Below are 21104 nucleotides of genomic sequence, written 5' to 3'. Positions count from 1 at the left end.
CAATGCCTTTGGTCATCTTCCCCAATAATAAATTTGTTGTAGTGCTAGGGATGGGCAACTGTCCATTGAATAGTTAAACGACAGAACTTGCACTTTGTGAGGTAGAAATTTTCATTGTGTTTCACAAATAAATATCATCAAGTAGTGTGAAAACTTTTTGAAGAAAAACATGGCAACCGTTTGCACAGCCAAGGCCGAAACAAAAAAGCCATGAAGTGAATGGCCAATTCAACGGCCAGGATCGAGTCTAGTTGGAATGAGCGACACAAAGACATATGTGCCTATGCATGGCCTGACTTTGTAAGTGGAGCTACCTGAAATATACAAAGGTTATCAGACAGGTCGCAGAGTGTCATGGCACTGTCAGTATAGTGCACTAGATGCTTACGTATTTCATAAACATTTGGCTCATTTAGAAAGTGAAATCTGTCAAGTGTTAGTAGCTGTGTACATCTACTGGGAGCAGAGATCTTCCCACTAAGCTGCCATAAAACTTATAAGCCAAAACTCTAATGGCTAGGGTGGAACTAGCAGAAAGCTCACCGGTTAATGCTCTCAATGGCAAATAATGGGGTTTCAGATGGTTAAACAACAACAACAACAACAACATGATTGCATTTACAGAGCACCTTTCACGTCGGGAGGACGTCCCAAGGCGCTGGACAGATGGGTCGGGACCCGAGCAAGGGGGAAATGGTCAGGGTGAGGGGAGGGAAGGGAGGGAGGGAGCGAGGAGGGCGTAGAGAGTCGAGAGGGGAGCTGAAGGCATGGTTGAAAAGAAAGGTCTTGAGACCGGCCTTGAAGGAGGAAAGGGAGGAAGCAAGGCGAAGGCACGGGGGGAAGGAGTTCCAGAGTCTAGGGGCTGAAAGCCCGGCCACTGATGGTAGGGCGGTTGGGGCGGGGGATGTGGAGCAGACCGGAGCCAGAGGAATGGAGGGTACGGGCAGGTAAGTAGGGGGATAGTAGGTCGGAGAGGTAGGAGGGTTCAAGGCCGTGAATGGCCTTGTAGGTGAGGATGAGGATCTTGAATTCGATCCTCTGGGGGATGGGGAGCCAGTGGAGGCGAGCGAGGGTGGGAGTGATGTGGTCGTGAAGCCTGGTGTGGGACAGTACACGAGCTGCAGAGTTCTGAATGACCTGCAGCTTGTGGAGAGAAGTGCCGGGAAGGCCGGCGAGGAGAGAGTTCCCATAGTCCAGCCTTGAGGTGATAAAGGCGTGGACCAGTGTTTCAGCAGCGTGAGGGGTGAGGTAGTGCCGTAGACTGGCGATGTTCTGGAGGTGGTGGAAGGTGGTGCCAGTTGTGGCGCGGATGTGGGGAAGAAAGGACAACTCAGGGTCGAACAGAACACCGAGGTTCCTGACTGGCTTTGAGAGGTGGAGAGTGCAGCCTTGGATGCTGATGCTGTCAGCGCCAGAGGTGCGGAGGCGCTGACGCGAGCCAATCAGGAGGGCCTCAATTTTGCGCACATTGAGCTAAAGAAAGTTGTCTCTCATCCAGGACTCGATGTCAGACAGGCAGGCTGTCAGGACATTGGTGGTCGTGGAGTTGAGGGTAGAAGAGGAAAGGTAGAGTTGGGTGTCAGCCGCATACATGTGGAAGTTAACCCCATGTCTGCGGATGATGTCACCAACAACAACAACAACAACAAGATTCCATTTATAAAGTGCCTTTCACGTCAGGAGGACGTCCCAAGGCGCTGCACAGTTGGGTCATGACCCGAGCAGGGGGGAAATGGTCAGGGTGAGGGGAGGGAAGGGAGGGAGCGAGGAGGGGGGAAATGGTCAGGGTAAGGGGAGGGAAGGGAGGGAGCGAGGAGGGGGAAGAGAGTCGAGAGGGGAGCTGAAGGCTCGGTCAAAGAGAAAGGTTTTGAGACCGGCCTTGAAGGAGAAAAGGGAGGAAGCAAGGCGAAGGCACTGGGGGATAGAGTTCCAGAGCCTGGGGGCTGAGAGGCTGAAGGCCCGACCACCGATTGTAGGGCGGTTGGGGCGGGGGACGTGGAGCAGACCGGAGCCAGAGGAACGGAGGGTACGGGCAGGTAGGTAGGGGATAGTAGGTCGGAGAGGTAGGAGGGAGCAAGGCCGTGAATGGCCTTGTAGGTGAGGATGAGGATCTTGAAATCAATCCTCTGGGGGATGGGGAGCCAGTGGAGGCGAGCGAGGGTGGGAGTGATGTGGTCCCGAAGCCTGGTGCGGGACAGTACACGAGCTGCAGAGTTCTGAATGACCTGCAGCTTGTGGAGGGAGGTGGCGGGAAGGCCGGCGAGGAGAGAGTTCCCATAGTCCAGCCTTGAGGTGACAAAGGCGTGGACCAGAGTTTCAGCAGCGTGAGGGGTGAGGTAATGCCGTAGTCTGGCGATGTTCCGGAGGTGATGGAAGGCGGTGCCAGTTGTGGTGCGGATGTGAGGGAGAAAGGACAGCTCAGGGTCGAACAAAACGCCGAGGTTCCTGACTGGCTTTGAGAGGTGGAGAGTGCAGCCTTGGATGCTGATGGTGTCAGCGCCTGAGGTGCGGAGGCACCAAGGGGGGAGCATATAGAGGGTGAAGAGGAGGGGACCGAGGACTGAGCCCTGAGGGACACCGCATGAGACAGTGCGGGGGCTGGAAGAAACAGCTGGAAGAAAAGCTGTTTGCAGAGACGAAATGAAGACGGTGGGAGAGGTAGGACCGAAACCAGTCAAGGACAGGGCCTTGAAGGTTGAGGTGGGAGGACAAGCGGTGGAGGATGATAGAATGGTCGACCGTATCGAATCCGACCGATAGGTCGAGGAAGACGAGGAGGCAGAGGGAGCCCTGGTCGCAGATGGTCAAGATGTCATTGGTGACCTTGACCAGGGCAGTTTCCGTGCTATGGGCAGCACGGAAACCCGACTAGAGGGGTTCAAAAAGTGAATGGGTGGAGAGGAAAGAGTGCAGCTGAAGCTGGGAGGTAAACACCAGCAGTACCCCAACGCACACTCTGCAGCTCACATGCCTTGCCTCATAACTTTTGGAATTAGGCGAGTAAGGAACTTCCCTCTAGGAATAGAGAACGCATTCCACTCAAGACTCAGGAAAGGTCTCCTTGCCAAGGTTGCATATATGTGTGAAACTCTAAGTCTGGTTTGGATACTCCTAAGCAGGGCATGCATGTTTGATCAATCCCAACATGGTGAAATAAAACCACACATACTCTGCACTTTACACCCAAAGCAAAATAAAGAGAGATGGTGCGTGTTGAAAGTACATAATGTCTGCACGCCACAGCTTCACCCAAAATAACATCAATGCATTCCAGTGTCTGAGCTTCTATCTGTTACAATTTGGTTCTAATTTCCATTCTCCCCCCACCCCACTCCATTTAGTTTGATTTAACATATGTCAAGGAAGCCCAACTGACTAGGCAAAAGTAATATTTCTAGGAGCAGAAAAAAATCTTGATATCCCTACCTAACAATGCCCCCCTCACTCCCCCATGGAACAAACTCCAATTGGACATTAATCTAACATTACAATCTACATTTTTCAGTCGTGACTTGGTTGCATTCCACAGACGACATTTCCACAGTCCCAACAGGGATGGAATTACAGTGTTCTACAGAGCAGTTAAATCATTCAGGTCTATATTTATCCCTACAATTTTCAGGCCAGTTCCCAAATCAGATCAACACAGCAATAACTGCATCAGATGGGAACGAATACAGCTCATCGGCTTTTTGTTTTTTCCCTGATCAACAAGGAGGGCCAAGGATGGATGGTCTGAGACTGGAAACTTGTAAAACCTTTCCTTCCTTCCACCCCACGCCCACACGCTCACAATCACACTCACACTCTTGCTCGCACACACACCAATGTTTAAAGTGCTTTAAAGCATCAGGACAAATTAGAAGGAAGAAATACCGGCACTTATAAAGGGAAAACAAGTTGCAAGTTGTGGGAGAGTGCAAAACAAAGTCCATTTATGGAGCAGTTTACACAGCAGCAAGAGATGCAATTACAGTGACCAAAATGACAGAAAAATAGAAACAAACTATGAAAACAGTTTTTAAAAAATGATATGTATATAAAAAAATTATAAAAGTCCACGTGGTGTCGCATGTGAAAACATGACAAATTATATGTTCACTACAAAGGAAAGTGAATGAACAAAATAAATTCAAATAAGGAAAAATAAGTATTTTATCATATGCCAATTCACAAATTACAAGGTTGGGTTCTTTTACGGTATGGTATTCCAGATTTCCCACTGGAAAACTTCAGATGGAAAACTGAAATTTGATAAAAAGCACAAACAGACTTTGTGGTCTGTTCACATGTTACACCGACATTTCAGCTATGGCTCTACAACTACTTAAACAAGTCTGACAAGAGCCAGAAGAGTTTGAAAGACATCAAGGACCACATATAACATACAGGTTACTCACCCTGCACCATGGGTAATCTTTACCCTCAACCATTCCCCCTCCCCAGCTCCCCATTACCTTTAATGCTACTGATTTGTGAGATGCAAGACTTGCTTTGCTGATTTTGAAGTGCAAGGATGATTTCATAACTACTTGGTCATATTCACAGAACATAAGAGGTCAAAAGAATTCATTACTTTTTCCGAAAATAAGGGAAGAAAATTACATGCTTTTTCACAGTTTTTCAAAAATATTTGTGGAAATCAAAGCCTTCAATTAACATAAATCTGTTCACTTGCTCAATTTGCTCTGCTTCCTGTCGAGGCAGATGTTAAAAGTCCTGTGGCACTAATTGAAAAAAAGGGGTTTTCTCCCGAGCTCCTGAAGTCCTAGTCAACAATTCCCCAAATAAAATTGGTCACTCACTCCATCGCTGTTTGTAGCACATTGCTGTGCACAAATTGGCTGCCACAATAGCCTTTGGAGTATTTTTATATTTCAAAACTTCCTTGTTAAGGACTCGCCTTAAAGGGAATGTTCAATTTATATGAATTAATCTTTCTAGTTCATCAGTGAATCGCAAACTTTCCTCGATATTCAAAATAATCCTGTTCTGCTTCTTAAGAAAACCTTTTACTGTCCACTGAGCTCCCATTTCCATACAGCCATTATAACACTGGATGCAACCACCTTCCAGAATCCGGCCCCTGAGAAAAGGAACCTACTCAAGTAATAATAATAAATAATAATAATAATCCTTGCATTTGATATAATGCTTTTCACATCTTCTTGACGTCTCAAAGCGCTTCACAGAAACGCTGTAAAGTGAATTGACCGTATATTTGTGGGCGAAACAAAAGTAGAACATAATCCAAACATTGTTTGCAGAGCGTCACCTGGAAAATGTATCTTAATAAAAAGTGACAAGAAATAATGTGAACGGCTGTTAAATGATTAGCGGGATGGAATCCTTTCCTGAACAAAAACATGTAGATTTTTCCTTTGCTCTTCGACGATGCTTCTGAGGATCCTTTTCAGGCAGCAGAACGTCTATACTTTCTATCTTTCATCAGTTTTGAGGATTACCCGGCCATTCCTCAATGGCCAATGTGCAGAGTATAGCAATGTGTAAGTCCCTTCAAGGTTTATTTACAGGATCTATCAGTTATAAAAATAATGCCTTACAAGAAATAAGGAGTAAATGTTTGATTGAATTCTAATATAATGTGTGTATATATACAATATATATATAACCTCAAACGACTATCATCTATTTAAACGATGCCTGACATTGGATACAGATCTGAAAGCTCTAACGCCCAACTATTGAGCAAACAAAAGACTTTAAGGGTTTGTTACCAAATGGTGCCTTGAGTGTTAAGGTAAAATCCTGCCCAAGACAAATATTATCCATCGATTGTGTCAGAACCCATCCCAGAATTAAACTCCAGCTCAGGATAAATCAACCTCATCGATGAGCCTGGTTTTGTTTCAACATTGCAACAGAGTGGTCATCAATAATGGAAATTCTGCTTAAAACAAATATTTGACGAGAACATGAACACAACCTTCAATATTGTCCGACTGTTTCTGCAGACAATGGTCCATTTACCTATGTTATAAAATTCCTAATAGGAGGCGTGGGTTTTGCACTTTCACTCACCTAAACATTTATACCAGTAGACAAGACACAAGCAATTCATTTGAGTATTGAACAAATATAAAATTGCTATATGATATCGTCAGTGTTTCTTTAAATATTTTAGTAGCGAGCAATTGACAGCTTGCTCCAAAGAATCTGTAAAAATGTAGCTGAGTTATTAGTTGCACTAAAGTTAATCCTCAGGAAACAATGAGTGTGTATTTTATAGCTCCTCAGAATGTCAAAACACTTCAAAAGTAATTACTGTCAAGTCAAGTGTAGACAAATGTGACAACTGACCATGAGGTGCATGAGGTGAAACTATTTTCAAATTCTTTACTCAAAGCATAATCAACAACTGGAACAGGTTGTCAGGAAACGTCGAGGCCAGGACGCAAGACCCCATTTAAAAAGCAGCTTGATGCTGTTGGGGTGGAGAGAGGTACAGTGGGTGTTCTGAAAGGATAAGATTGGATAAGCCAAAAGGCCTTCTTCATCCAAACCAATCTTGTGATTGTGGTAGTGTATTGGTATCTTTATCAATCACCTGAACAACCAGACCAATGTTTGAATATCTCATCAAAAATAATAATCCTTGCATTTGATATTGCACCTTGTCACGTCGTTTAGAGATATCTCAAATCGTTTCACATAATATGCTCTAAAGTGAATTGACTATATTTTGTGGGAGAAACGCATCAGCCAATTGCACACAAACAGTCATGGAGTAAGTGACCAAATTTTCTTTTCAGAGATAATTGCCGCCAGAAACGTGATAGGCCAACTGACTAACAATCGGGTCCCTACTTGCTAGGTAAATAGAGGCCTGGGGAGTAAGGAAACTTGTCTAACATTTCGTCCTAAACGGGAATCAAACCAAAGTCCTCTCGTTGCGAGGCAAGTGCTCTAACCACTACACTGCAGGACTCCATGAAAAATAGCTCCTCTGACCTTGCAGCACTGCTCTAGATCATTATCCTACAATGAGCTTAATTTCCAATGTGTGGCTTGAATCCATTCCTCAACTTCTGAACAAGAGGTGAGAGTGCCACCAACTAGACTAAGCTGCTACCAGAAGTGTGAAACCATAATTATGTTGTATATGTCTCAGGACATTCAATGACATATTGTGTCAAAGAACAAGATTCTCACTCAGACCCTCACTAAATATATCAAACTTTACTAAAGAAATCTAAAAGCTAACACTTGGATTGTTGTCTCATTAAACAAGCTCTCTACACCAGTAGGTATTTGATTCACCAGTAAATTTAACTGGAAGCTTCAGCAAGTTTGGGCTCCTGAATATTGCACATGGAAAAGATTACAATCTCTGGCCCACAAATTGATTCATTTGGACATCCAGTCATCTATGACACTTTAATACAGAGTGTTCTTGATTTTATTTCTCCAACCAAAGCTTTCCAACATCAATCTCTACTCCTCGCTTAAGCCAAACAAGTGCACAGGGAAGTAAGTCACTGTTAGCCATGTCATTTTGGAGTCAATTTACAAATATTTTCAGAAACATTATTTTTGGTAAATCAGTTATTTTTAAATGGATTGATCTGTCTCACTGAGCTCAAACATCTGTACATTTTATTCTTAACTTTTTTCAATCTTCTAAAACCGGGTGACTAACACTCGGGAATAGCTCCAAGAGCACCAGAAGCCTCCAGCACTTCACTCAACTAGCCATTCTTTATGTGTGTGCCAGGATAGCAATTCTCAATCAGCTATTAAACCATGGGAAGCATCAAAAGCAGAACCCAATCCTGCTCTCACATCGTGTTCACACACACGTGCGCATGTTTCAGCGGAACATTTTTTTCCAGTTCCAAGTTTTCCAATACCACACTGGCTCAGATCAGATGGCTGGCTCAACACAGACCAAGGAAAATAATCAGACACCAATTACCTAGTCTGTACTTCTCAGTAGCACATTACTACTTCAACAACAACTTGCACTACATTCACTGCATATTTTCGCCAACAAAATATACAGACACTGCACTTTGCAGTATATTCTGTGAAGCACTTTGAGGCATCTCGAAGATGTGATAAGGCACTATATCAAATACAAGGATTATTATTATTATTCACTGACCCTTTGGGAGAGCATCATTGCTCATCTTTTGCAACAAAATATTTTAACCTTGCTTTGCAATGATATCCAGTGAATCCTGTACGTGTGGTGTTCAGCCTTACATGAAACTGAAAACTCAATCCTATAACAAACAGCTGCTTTCAGTATGTAGAATTTTCAAGTGCTCACCAACCACTACTCTCCCGCCTCAATGTGTACCAGAGATGTGTTGGTTGGATCACAGAGAGCTGGGACTATGAAGGAGACCGCATTTTTTAAAATGTGCATTGTAAAGCTATTGAAAGAAAAACAACTATAATTGGGTAACCAAACATTTAACTTTTCAACAACAGCTTGCATTTATATAGCGCCCTTCATGCTGGGTTGCTTTTTACAACTTAATGTGGGAAATTTCACTCTACCTCATGGGCAGTCAAATATCAATGGCAAAATACGCATAGTCGCACTGCTTTACAGTATATCATGTGAAGCACTTTGAGATGTCTCGACGACATGATAGAGTGCTCGATCAAATGCAAGGATGAAAGGTTAATTCTCAATCCTACTGAATAACAAGGGGCGCTTTAACTTACCATTTCCCTTTTTGCTCATTGGATGACTCTTGTTTTCCTAAATGTGAGTATATCAAGGGTTTATGGAACTTGTGTGTGGCATCTGATGATTAACTTCAATTACTCCTTGTGTGTGTATGTGAAGGGGGGGTTGGGGGAGGTTTGAAATTAACCAGTTATGGGCCCATTCAGAACCAGCTAAATTTGCTCTACTTCTTGGGTGTAAAAGTGCAGTCAAGATTTACTCACTGGCTTTGAGTGCTGACGAAGTGACTTCAATTTCTCCTGTGATGGGCTGGAAGACTGCAAGTTGAGCTGCCATCTCACTGCCAAAGGTGTCTGGGCTGTGCCTGTCTGTCAGACTGCCATTCGCAACATCAGCTTCATGGTGCAACTCCTGCTCCTCATACACAGCAACAAGCTGCAGAAAACAGAAAGGTAGGCAATCGTTGAAACATACAGCAGACACATGTTGGAAACATTGCCGGCTTCTCACTCTGACTGCCTGGATTTCTACATAGACTGCGCAGGCACAAAAGGCCTCCCAACTGTCCCAGCACCAGTTGAAATGCTCGAGGGCACAGCTGCCGGCTTCTTGCATATACATGCAGCACAAAGAAAGAGACATCAGTGACAATCTGACAACACAGAAACTCTGACCGGCGGCCATATTTACAACACACCTTGTCATAGCACGGGAGTCTAATTTTAGAGACCCAAACTGTTACGTAATGACAAGGTCTGACTTCATGTTTGTTAAAGGGTTTACTGAACAGCTGGTAAAATCTATGTCAATTTGCCACAGTTTAGACCCCCAACTATAGAGAAGCGGGAGGGGAAATGACAAGGGCTGCAGCATATAGGAGCAGCACCACCACAGAGTGGAGAGAAATTGGCTTCAATTGTGACACCTCGATGTGCCTGATGATAATAATAATAATAAAATAATAATAATAATCCTTGCATTTGATATAGTGCTTTATAGCACTTTTTGTAGCGCTTTTATTCACGTCTTCTAGATCTCAGCTAGTGCCAAACTTGGAGAAATCCATCACTCAGGTTGCTCTTGTGCACAACCTAAAGGCTGAGTGAAGAACAGTCCTGGCAGAATGGCACAAAGCAGATTTGCTCACCGACTCACTTCAAGAAAGGACACATCATTTCCAGTAAAAATCAGGTTTATTGTTTGTCTGGGGCATGACCCACCTGTGAAATCAGACCACAGCCACACAAAATAAATAGAAGACAAAACAGTCTATTGAAGGGTTCAGCTGGTGAGAGTTCCGAATAGAAAGAGAACTCCAAAACAGACCGAAAATTTTAAACCCGCCCTCAATTCCCCAGGGTACTTTCAAAACACTTCGAAAGTGGCACTCACACCAAGCTGAAATGCAGCAAACTTCTACTGTATTAACTAACTACAAACCACTTAGAGGGTTACATCACTCCAAAGCACAGGACCATTAATGGATATTACATTTATTGAACTGATGTCAGACATGATGTGGAGGCACACTAAGCTCACTGTATATTTGGAAAGTTAGGGAAACCATGTTGAAAAATCATTATGTAGAAAAGGGTACGTTACAGATTGATCTTTCAGCAGCTTGTCTCGCACGTCTCCTCCTGGAATATTTAACTTTTAATGATTAAAGGCATGCTTTGGTAATTTTTTTTAAGATAAAGGGGCTTTGCTATTATGGTACAGTATTTGTGAAAGAAGAGTTAAACTTCTGGGTAAGAAAAAACAGAGTAATATCACTAGAGTTTGTAATGCTGCTTAAACCAATTACTCCATTATTGTAATACTTCCATGATTCTAGCTAGGAATTTCCCCAAATAGGTAGCTGGCACGTCACACGCTATCCTGTGAAGGTCCTCCCACCACCATGAACGCAATGTCCTTCAGAAAGCTGATGAGGAAGGTTTGAGGCTTGGGGGACAGCTACTCAAAGGCGTTACCTGGAATCTGAGTTCATGAATCCAGCACTTGAAATCCACCATGATTGATTTGCAGAGAGGAAAACAGTTGTTGCTCATGCTCCGCACCTCTAACTGGTGAAACCTTCTCTCAATGCGAAGGGATGCGTGTCCGATCTGTGGGTGGGAAGGTGGTGGCGATGCTCTCATGCATTTCGTGCTGAGCTGTGTTGCTCACCAGGAAGCTTACAGGGAGTTCCTGGTACTTACCAACCAACTAGTAAGGGCTGAAACTGTGCTGTCAAAGGTCAAATGACTATCCTCAGTGTGGGGGGAGAAGAGAAGAATGTAAGCAAGATGTTGCACAAATAGGATCTCCTCTCAATAACCAGAGGTACGTCACTCTGACCCACAGTATTCCGCGCTGATCACATCCACTTCCAGAACAAAGTTCCCATGCGCTGGCTGGAATACTAACAGATTCCTTATGAAGAAATCTTGTTAAATAATATGACAAATTGATCCCTAAAGAAAACTGAGGCACCAAGCTGACATCCCATGGCCTCTTTTGTTACTGGAACTATCTGGTTAAACAGCAAAAAAAAAACAAGCCTAGATCTACAGCTAGCAACACTTATGGAAGTAATATTCCATAAAATGAACACTTTCAGCCCCTACTGTGATTTATGCTTCTGCGTAAATTACATATTTTAAACATACAGTGCTATGCACTGAAATTACACTCAATCGCACTCCATACCGTGTCTAACATGTCTGCTTTATGTCCAATGTTATTCCAGAAAAGCCTCAGCAAGACAGAAACTTTGAGGCAACAGCGAAATAAAAACACCAGTTCAGAATTCCATAAATCTTTTCAAGCGAGTTAAAGAGAGCACTGAAAAGGGAAAGAAAATTAGAAGAAATTGGATATTAATTCCCAACAGAGAAATATTCCTTACAACTCAGCACAGCTTTGTGGCTAACTGAACCATTTGTTTAAAGGGAAACCACTGTACTTGTATAAATACCACAACTGATGATGTAGCTACCTTACGCATCAATCTGCTGAAGAGTATGTCTAATGGGCCCAGCATGTCCAATCATTTCATGTTGATTAATCCAATAATATGGAAAGACATTCTGCAGAAATCTCGCAGCCAGACTGCCTGGTGACGTTATATAGCATTTGGGAAGCCTGGCGACAACGCCACCTGAGTCACACAGGCCATTGACTCGGCACTAACCTCAGTCACGAGACTGCAGCTTCGAGGCTGCTCTCTCTGTGTGTCCGGTGCTGCTGACTGCAACACCAAAGCGCTCGCCACAGCACTCTCTTTAAAAATAGACTGTGCCTTAATAACAATGGCGATTTACCATCACTGATCCCACATCATGGGAATTGCAGGATTTTTAAATGGGAGGGAAAAGTGGGGAAACTGCCCAGCTTTATTAGTGAGGAGCGCAGAACAGAGAGTCAAAAAGTTTGCAATGTTTCACACCAGTTCAATTGGAGACTCGTGTAGAGAACAAACACTGGCAGGGATCAGTTGAACTGTATATCTGTTGTCTATGTAGAGAGTGCGTGAAACAAAAGCTGGTAACGTACGAGTAGCCAGGCATTAAAAACAAAACATTTTCAATGCATGAAAATAAAAATGCAAATGGAAAAAAAAGCTGCGAATGTTGGAAGCTTGACATACAGCAGCAAGTGCTCGAAATGCACAGCAGGTCAATCAGAGCTTGAAAGAGAGAGAAAGGCAGGCATTTTTATCCTGAAACATTAACGTGCTTTTCTCTTGCAGATGCTGATTGACCTGCTGTGCATTGCTTGTGCTCCAATTTTCATTGCGGGTTGCTCACTGCAGAAGTGACACTTGTGAACCAATGAGGTGTGCCATCTCACCCTAGCATTTTGGACCATATTGGGGGAAAAACAAATGCAACTTCACTCGTCACACTGAAGACATTTAAGTAGTGAAGAAATTTCAGCAACAAAGGAGGCCGTTCACCCAATTGAATATGCTGAACATACAAGAGAGGAAACACCCTGTATTTATGTGTGCCCCCCCCACCCCTTTATTCTAGTTTACACAATGCAACAACAACAAAAGTACTTGCATTTATGTGGCACCCTTCACATAGGATAATAACTCGGAGCCTTTCACAGTAATGGGGTCAGATGCCGATGAAGGGAGAGGTGGGAAAGAGAGGTGACTATAGGCATGTCAGTTGAAGAGGAATAGGTAGGCTTTAAACGTGGGATTTAAAGACAGATAGAGAGGAAGCACAAAACAGAGAAGGGGGTCTCAAATGTTAGAGGGTAGTGACCAAAGGTGGCGCAGGGAGTCAGGTGGGGGGGCATTGTTAGCTGAGCAGAGGGCATGAGTAGAAGAGTGGGTATGAGAAGATCAGAGATAGCACAGTTCAAAACCAAGCAACATTTATGTTTCCCATTACCAGGAACTCAAAGGGTTAAACAGTCAGTTTAATGAGTAGGTTGGGATATTAAAAGCTATCTTACTGTAATGAAGGATAAATCAATATGACAATTGTAATCTTCTAATGTTTTGATCTATGAAAACTAAGGAGTAATTGAAGAATGATTATTTTTTTTCCGTTCCTGCTTGTTGAAGACAAGTTAAATTCAGAGTAAATAGCCACTCATCCTACGTTAATATTAAAATAATTTATTTTCTGTGCTCATTAAGGTGCTGGGCATCCAGCTTGACATCAAATCACACTGCGCTTAAGCGCTCCAAGACGCCACCAGGATGAAGAACTCTATATAAATGTTATAGTTATTGCTGGGGATGAAGTGCTCTTTTCCTCTTTTGTGGGCTTGCACATTCAGATACTGATTGCAAAGCAAATCTATCCGAACCCCTAAGAACAGCTCTCGGTGTACCAATGTGAATCGTTTCGATTCCCACACCGACCAATTCTGTGTCCAAGGGACGTCACAAGAATATAAGACGTTATAACAAATGCAAGGATCATTACTATAGGTGAGGGCTCTCACCCTACCATGTACCACAGTGCTCAGTTACCCTGGGAATAATGGGATCTTTTACAGGGTATCTGCTTTTCCACCCCCCAGCCTCCCTTTCACACAATATTGCAGATACTCCACTTGCATCTGCTTGCAGCTTGAATGGCCAAATCAGAAAACAAGGAAAGAAATACTTTCATCTCGACATCACAAATCAGTTACAGATATCTGGGCAGAATCCTGACCTGCAGTGTGAGCAAAGATACAACCAGCTCTTTGGTAATTGAAAACTGTGGCTTGTGTCTCCCTACCTGCCCAAAACAATTTGCAGCCTCCAGGAACAGGTGAAAGGCTCGAGGGAATTTCACCCCTTTGCTACACAAACTATGACATAAAATAAGGGAATCTGATTAGCCATAAATTGTATCTGACAAGGGAATCAAAATGCTGTCAGACTCAATGACATGGCTAAGGCATCTGTTCATAAAGAGCTTACCCCACTGGCAAAGTGACAAGCAGGCGTATAATACCCTGCGCATGATAAATTAATTCATTTACTTACAAAAAAATCAAAGGCTTCCACGCTACAACCCCTATTTAAAATATTGTCAATCTCTGAGTAAATCAAGCCTGTGTGTAATACTGCTGATATTGGGAAAAGGAGACAAATTAAATCCCCTATATTAGCTGTCTTAATTTAATGTACGCCACATTTATTTTACTCTCCACGAAATGGTGGTGCATTGAAATAGTATTAATTATTTGCGCTGATCAACATCACAAACTGCCCGAGATTTGGGATTGCTTAACCTCCTGGTAATGCAGCATTACAAATGTAGTGGAATTGTTCACAGTCTTGAAAAAGGCTGCTAAAATTCTCTGCTTTATTTGTTTTTAATTCTCACTTTCTTTTCCTTCAGGTTTCGCTGTCTTCTTCCAGTAACACGGCACTGAAGGCAAGGTAAGCGAACCGGTCTATCAGTGCTGCTCTCAACATGGCCACTGGAGGTAAAAATTCTTCTTACGGCTAAATGTAGCAAATTATTCTACTACTAGCATTTGATATGACGCCTGATTATGTCAAAGCTGATTAGTTGCTTTGAAGTGTAGTGACTTTTTATGTAGGCAAACACGGCAGCTAATCTGCACCAGCAAAGTCGCACAAACAGCAACAAAATGAATGGTCAATTAATCCACCTTTTAAGTGGATTTAGATGAATATAATAATAATAATAATCCTTGCATTTGAGATAGCACTTTTCATGTCTTCTAGACGTCTCAAAGCGCTTCACAGAATATGCAGTAAAATGAATTGACTGTATATTTGTGGGCGAATGCAGCAGCCAATTGCGCACAGCACCGTCCCACAAACAGTCGTAGATTGAAAATGACCAATTTATTATTGTTTTTGGTTTTGGAGGGATTATTATTAGGCGTGTGGAGTAAGGAAACTTGCCCAAGGTTTCGCCCTGCCTGGAATTGAACTCAGGTCTCTCACTTGCAAAGCGAGTGCTCTAACCACTGAGCTACAGGACTCCCTCCTCCCTCATGAAGAATGAACGTTGGCGAGAGCACACTTTGCGACAACGTGCCCTTGTAGGCCCACGTGGTCAGAGTCTGTACACCGAGTATCAACAAGAATTGCATCCCAAGGGTGTTATACAAATGTAATTTGTTGTTGATGCTTCACCAATAAGTATCTGCTTCAGTGCTATAGGCCTCCCCCCTTTCCATCCCTCACGGTCAAATTCAATAGAGAACTCACTATGTGGGGTAATAAAATATACTGTAAACAAATTAACTATTTCCCCACCACCACCAAACCACTGATTGAAACCATACCTCTTACCCAAGCTCCCCCCTAAAAAAAATGTGCTTTCCATCACTCAAATATACAAGGGCTGGAGTTACCAGCTAGCCATATTGCGCTCTTTTAAGCCACCTTTTCAGCTGTTTAATTTGTTCATCTTGCAGGGCTAACTCACTGTGAAATTGTTTAAGAAAGGAGCAAGTCGTCATTAAGTGATCTTTAATCCTTGGGAGATTAAGTAGTATTTCTAATAATCCCTCCAAAAAAACAAAAACTATAATAAATTAGTCATTTTCAATCCACGACTGTTTGTGAAACACTGCTGTGCGTAATTGGCTGCCCCGTTTCGCCCCAAAATATACGGTCAATTCACTTTACAGCATATTCTGTGAAGAATTTTGAGATGTCTAGAAGACATGAAAAGTGCTATATAAATGAAAGGATTATTATTATTATTATTCTGTAATACCGAGTAGATCCATGCCGAGAATATGCTTTTTACATTCCCCTAAAATATATTCAATTGCTTTCTCTCCTCCCTGTCCCTGCCACACTTTATTCACTCCCACAGAGATGAGCACATCTTGATCCTTGGTCTCTCCTAGTTTTTGCTCTGTAGTAACATGTTACAGAATGGTCCAGGCTGAGTATCCCATTGCTGCACTCTGGGACAGGAAGGAGGAAGAATTAACCTGTGTTCACGTAACACCATACAGCAAGGTTTGGTGCCACCAACACTAGGGATCAAAGATCTTTAAAAAAACAAGTTACAGAGGTCTTGACGACGTGATAAGGCGCTATATCAAACGCAAGGATTATTATCATTATCTCTCAGTACCCTTCAAAAGTATATCACCTTCCAGCGAATCAAATCTGATCTGGAAATGACAACTCAGAATAGGTGTGTGTCGGCAACAACTACAAAATTACAATCTCACAAAAATACACGACAATGATAACCAGCAACTATGTGGCATAAAAAAACAAGCAACTATATAACTCAGATGGTAAAAGCTGCTGAGTTATTGCAGCTAAGTTGCATAGAGTGGTGCAGGGATACATTTATAATTGTTAATACGCCCTGATGTTCCTTCTGAGAGACATCAGTGCAATTTGCATTCATATCATCTCCATACTAATAGGATCGATTATGACTGATGTATTGCCCTGTCACCAACTTTAAGCTAATCAAATTAAATGGAAGCACACAGACGGAGTGGACCCATTAAAGTGTGTTGTTTTAATATAAACAGGCATGCAAAGCATATCGCTGGGATTGGAATAACTAAAAGCCTGTCACAGCCAAGTATCAGAGCCAGCAAAGCTGACAGTCTGCAGGACGCACCCAACAATCAGAAAATACAATTCCCTTTGATCGCCGTTTCAGTGAATGTCAAAGGCAATTTATTCTGTGTACACATGAACAGATTTTCACAGCCTAGTTAAAGTGGAATCCTGTTACAGGCAATAGGTTGGGACAGACAAAAGGCATCGCACGTGACAAGGGAGCTATGCAACTGCCTGATACATAACCACCACAATCGGGACCCGGTAGCAACTTGCACGTTTCAGAATATTGCCAGGAATTTGTTTACAGCAGGGTTGTCATGCACACTGTATAAGTGCTTTCAGATATCATTTTATGTGAAAGGTGCTATGTGAATTCAACTAGTTGTTATATACTCACAGACCTCAAGTCTTATTTAGAATATGAAACGTCTCCTTTTAAAAAAAAACGCACGATTTTATTATTTATATATGTAGCTTTTGATCCATTTGTTAATGATGTGGAAACTGAGCAATCACTCTGAAAAGATGCAAACATTTATTTTGCAGCGGGTGGATAAGGTTGGCAAGGATTCAGTTCGTCAATAAGGCAAACATTTATTCACTGGAACACCCCACATCCTATATTCATTTGCTCCCCCCAAAACATCTCTATTTAACTCCCAATTCGAAAACCTACATCTCAATAATCAACACAATTCTCTGACAACATTACAAAATTATCACAAAATGGTGCCCTGATCAGGGGCAGCAAGTCACCAGCATGTAAGCTTCTTCTGTTAATATTCTTATTCTGACAAGAACTAAACAAGAACAGTTGAGAGGTTTATCCTGGAACACCGAGTACCTTCTCAGTAGATCTCCACTACTACTCTTTCATTCCCTGGGAGAATGACTCACAATAGTGGGGAATTAACTTTAACATAATCTGCTGATGGTGCATTGGGCAAATGCTCTATGGAGTCTAGGACTGAGCCACACAGACCAGGAAGGTCCCACATTGCACCCCTGCTCTTTATTAAACAGACTGATTTAGCTGGAGAAAGATTATGATTATCCTGATTATCCTTTTTTAACCTGAATCCCAGCCTCCCCACCAACCCCCCCACCCCTGTCACTGCATCAAGCTGCTTTTTAAATGAGTCTAACGTCCTGACCTCTACCCTGTTTCCTGGCAACCTGTTCCAGTCATTGATTACTCTCTGCGTAAAGCAAATCTTTCTGGTATCTGTCCCGAAATTGCCCTTTACAACTCTAAACCTATGTCATCATGTTCTAGCGTCATGATACATCCTAAACTATTGATCTGGGTTTACTCCTGCTGTAAAGTGTCCAGATGTTGGGCAGTTGCTGGACTAGCTACACCCAAGGTATCCCTCCTCTTCTCCCCCCACAACAAATATATATATTTTAATGTCTTGCCAAAAATCACTCCAGGCTCATACATCAAGAATGGTCAGTTGGGACCAGAGAGCTGAGGATGCTCATTGAACAATCTCCCATCACATGTTGCTACCTTGAAGAGATGGGAAATAAGTGAGAAGAAAAAGAATTTATAAAGATTTCCCCAGCTTTTATAGTCACATCGTCAATTTGCAACAAGTATGTTTTTAAGCAGCCTCCTGACCTCCATCCCTCCTATCGAATAAGGGCTTCAGACACAACAAAGTGTACATTGGAACATTAACATTTTTTAAAATATTTGCAGGAAAGAAAAACTACGAAAGACAAACAAACATATTTTCCCAGTTTTGCTGCCCAGGTGATTTTAAGCTATAAATTGCCCACTGCAATTTTCTTGGTGTAAAACGTGAGAAAGATTACAAACACAGGCTGACACATCCTCTTACCCGACTGACAATCAGGGCACTTGTATTGCAATTGTCAAGATTTCTCCCTGCACACCCATGTTACTGAAGGTGTCTCTCCTCTCCGTTGGGAGGAATACTGCAATACCTTTCAATCAACAACCATTCAATCCATCGTTTTAACCCACCGCAAATCAATTTAACACAAGACAAAGCACATCTAAGCACTGCAACTGTTGGGCTAAATCCAAGATAAATATCCAATTTTGTGTCCATTAAGTTACTACTGATTTTTTAAAATATAATTTATGCATTTCCATTACACGGCAACCAGGACAAAGTGGGCAGTCACCATCCTAAGATTTACTGGGATGGATCTACAGTCAGGGAGGGTTGTACTGTGCTGTCTCAAGAGGTTAATGGATATCGACCTATAAGAAGATAATATTGCGATCTCATATATTAATATAGAAATTACGAGAGATGACATGGACACAGGTGCAGAGCAACAGCACAAAGAGTCCAGGTTGCTCGAATGGATGTGGTTTGTAAGATGGAGCTGGGAAGTTCTGCCTTAACTCGAGACTAATTTCCAGCTTTAATGAACCGAAAATTGGACACATGCCTTTCAGCCCAACTAGTCCACCCCAGTGTTTATTCTCCATCTGAGCCTCCTTGTCCTTCATCCATGCATTCAGTTTACTTTAAAATATATTGAAGTTCCTTTAAAACTCCCCTTTAGGACAGGTAGTGATTATCTTACATTTGTCAACAAGTGGAAATAGCTTATTTAGGATCATCTTATCGAACCTGTCCATAAATTTAAAAAGAAGCATCTATTTAATTCCCTTTTAAGATAATGCATGGACATGATTTGTGACAGAGAATTTGATATTCCAACTATTCTCTGTTTATAGTTTTTTTCTTCTCATTATCTTTTTTGTGAATATTTTAAACCCATGTCCTCTTGTTACACAGAGAAATAAAAGCACAAATAACAGGCCTCCCTTGATGACCCATAATAAAGCTACTGTCTGGAGTGAAACTGAGCCATACAGACCCAGAAGGTTCCAGGTTTGACCCAAGGTTTATGCTGAGTTAGCTGGTCTCTGCTTTGTCAGCAGGAGCTTGTCTCAGTGCTTCATGAATAAAGAGTATTAAAAAAAACAGCTATTTCTAACCAGTGACACCTGCTAGAAATTATACATAGGTATGAACAGGTTAGGCACTCACTCACACATTTGCTCTCACGCACATTCGCATGAAGTTGCTTTAATCCAGCCTCATTTCACTCCCCTTCGTACTGCAAAGAAAAACACTGAGAACAACAAACAACACTGTACTGATCATTTCAGCAATTAACAAAATGCTAATCATCTTTGGTTCCCTCCAGAGAGATGTGACAAACAACAGTTTAAAATCAGGAAGGCAATGATAGATGTGACTTATGTAACCAAAAAATAATTAAAACACAAAACCAATACAGAACGGGTTGGGAATTCATTGCGTTTGGAACTCATAAGAGAGAGCCTCATACCATCTCCCCACTCTAAGCACATTTGGGTTACTTCGCCAACAGTACCTGACCATCAGGCAAATTCACTTTTACTTCAGGGACATTCATTAAAACAATGAGCTCCTGAAATAATTTATTTTAAATGGGCCACTTCAATTTTGAAGATGCACGATTATAAAATTAAAGAAGAAATGCAATTGCGTTTGATTCATGGATCCACTGATCAAGTTGGTTCTGCAACAGCTCAACCTTAACTCAAGCACAAGGAAAGGTTTGGGAGAGATGACTGAGCAGGCACAAAACAATGGCATATTCGTGATGGTTGGGAGGGAATAAAATCTTCCTTGCTTAAGTGAACACCAAAAAATAATTTGGGAAATAGCCCCTCTTGCTCACCAACATAATGTCAGCCTTTTCCCCTTGCGCAGAAAAAAATATCAAACACTGTGTTTTAAGTGACAAACACAAACCAATACAGGAGGGATGAACAGTCCATTTCCCAACTTTCAGGTGCAGCTCAACTTGATTTTGGTGATTATCAAGTTTATCAAGTGTCAGCCTGGCATAGTTGGTAGCAGTTAGAAGGTTGAAACTTCAAGCCCCAAGTCCAGATTTTGGACTCGTATGGTTCAGGCTGAAACTTCAGTCCAATGCTTGGGGTGTGGTGCAATGTCAATGATTCTACCCATTGAATGAGATGTTAAATTGAGATTCTGTCTACCTATGAAGGTGAATGTTATAGATCCTGTGATATTATTCGAAAAGGGATTGACCCGGGATCCTTGCCATTCACTTCATGGGAATATTGCTATGTGCAAATTGGCTGCCACGTTTTCCTAAAAATACACAGTTTCTATACATCATAGTTAAAATCCTGTGAAGCGTTTTGAAGCGATCACATTTTTGTTCAGCTTTAAATTTGCACAGTGTGAGACAGCCCACCAAGAGACATGACCTTCCTGGTAGTTGAGGAGCCCAGAGTACAGGATCCTCAGATTATTACAGATCCCAGAACAGGTCCTAAAGTAAACCGATATCATTTCTAAACTGCTCATTATTCTGACAAATCTACATTACAGTTCTTGCTGCAGATGTTCA

At 42.2% G+C, this 21104-nt stretch overlaps 1 protein-coding gene across 1 annotated transcript in view; it reads right to left on the bottom strand.

Annotated features, from left to right (window-relative positions):
- pard3bb (par-3 family cell polarity regulator beta b) overlaps positions 1-21104 on the bottom strand; it is a 394398-nt gene that overhangs the window by 277325 nt on the left and 95969 nt on the right. Inside the window, exon 4 of the mRNA XM_042336226.1 lies at positions 8926-9097. Within this exon, the coding sequence (XP_042192160.1) occupies positions 8926-9097 (172 nt within the window). The remainder of the gene's footprint in view (positions 1-8925; positions 9098-21104) is intronic.

The sequence above is a fragment of the Callorhinchus milii genome, unplaced genomic scaffold, assembly GCF_018977255.1.
Source record: "Callorhinchus milii isolate IMCB2004 unplaced genomic scaffold, IMCB_Cmil_1.0 Scaffold6, whole genome shotgun sequence".
NCBI lineage: Eukaryota > Metazoa > Chordata > Chondrichthyes > Chimaeriformes > Callorhinchidae > Callorhinchus > Callorhinchus milii.
Note: the sequence above shows the minus strand (reverse complement) of the source record. Positions and strands in the feature narration are given on the sequence as shown.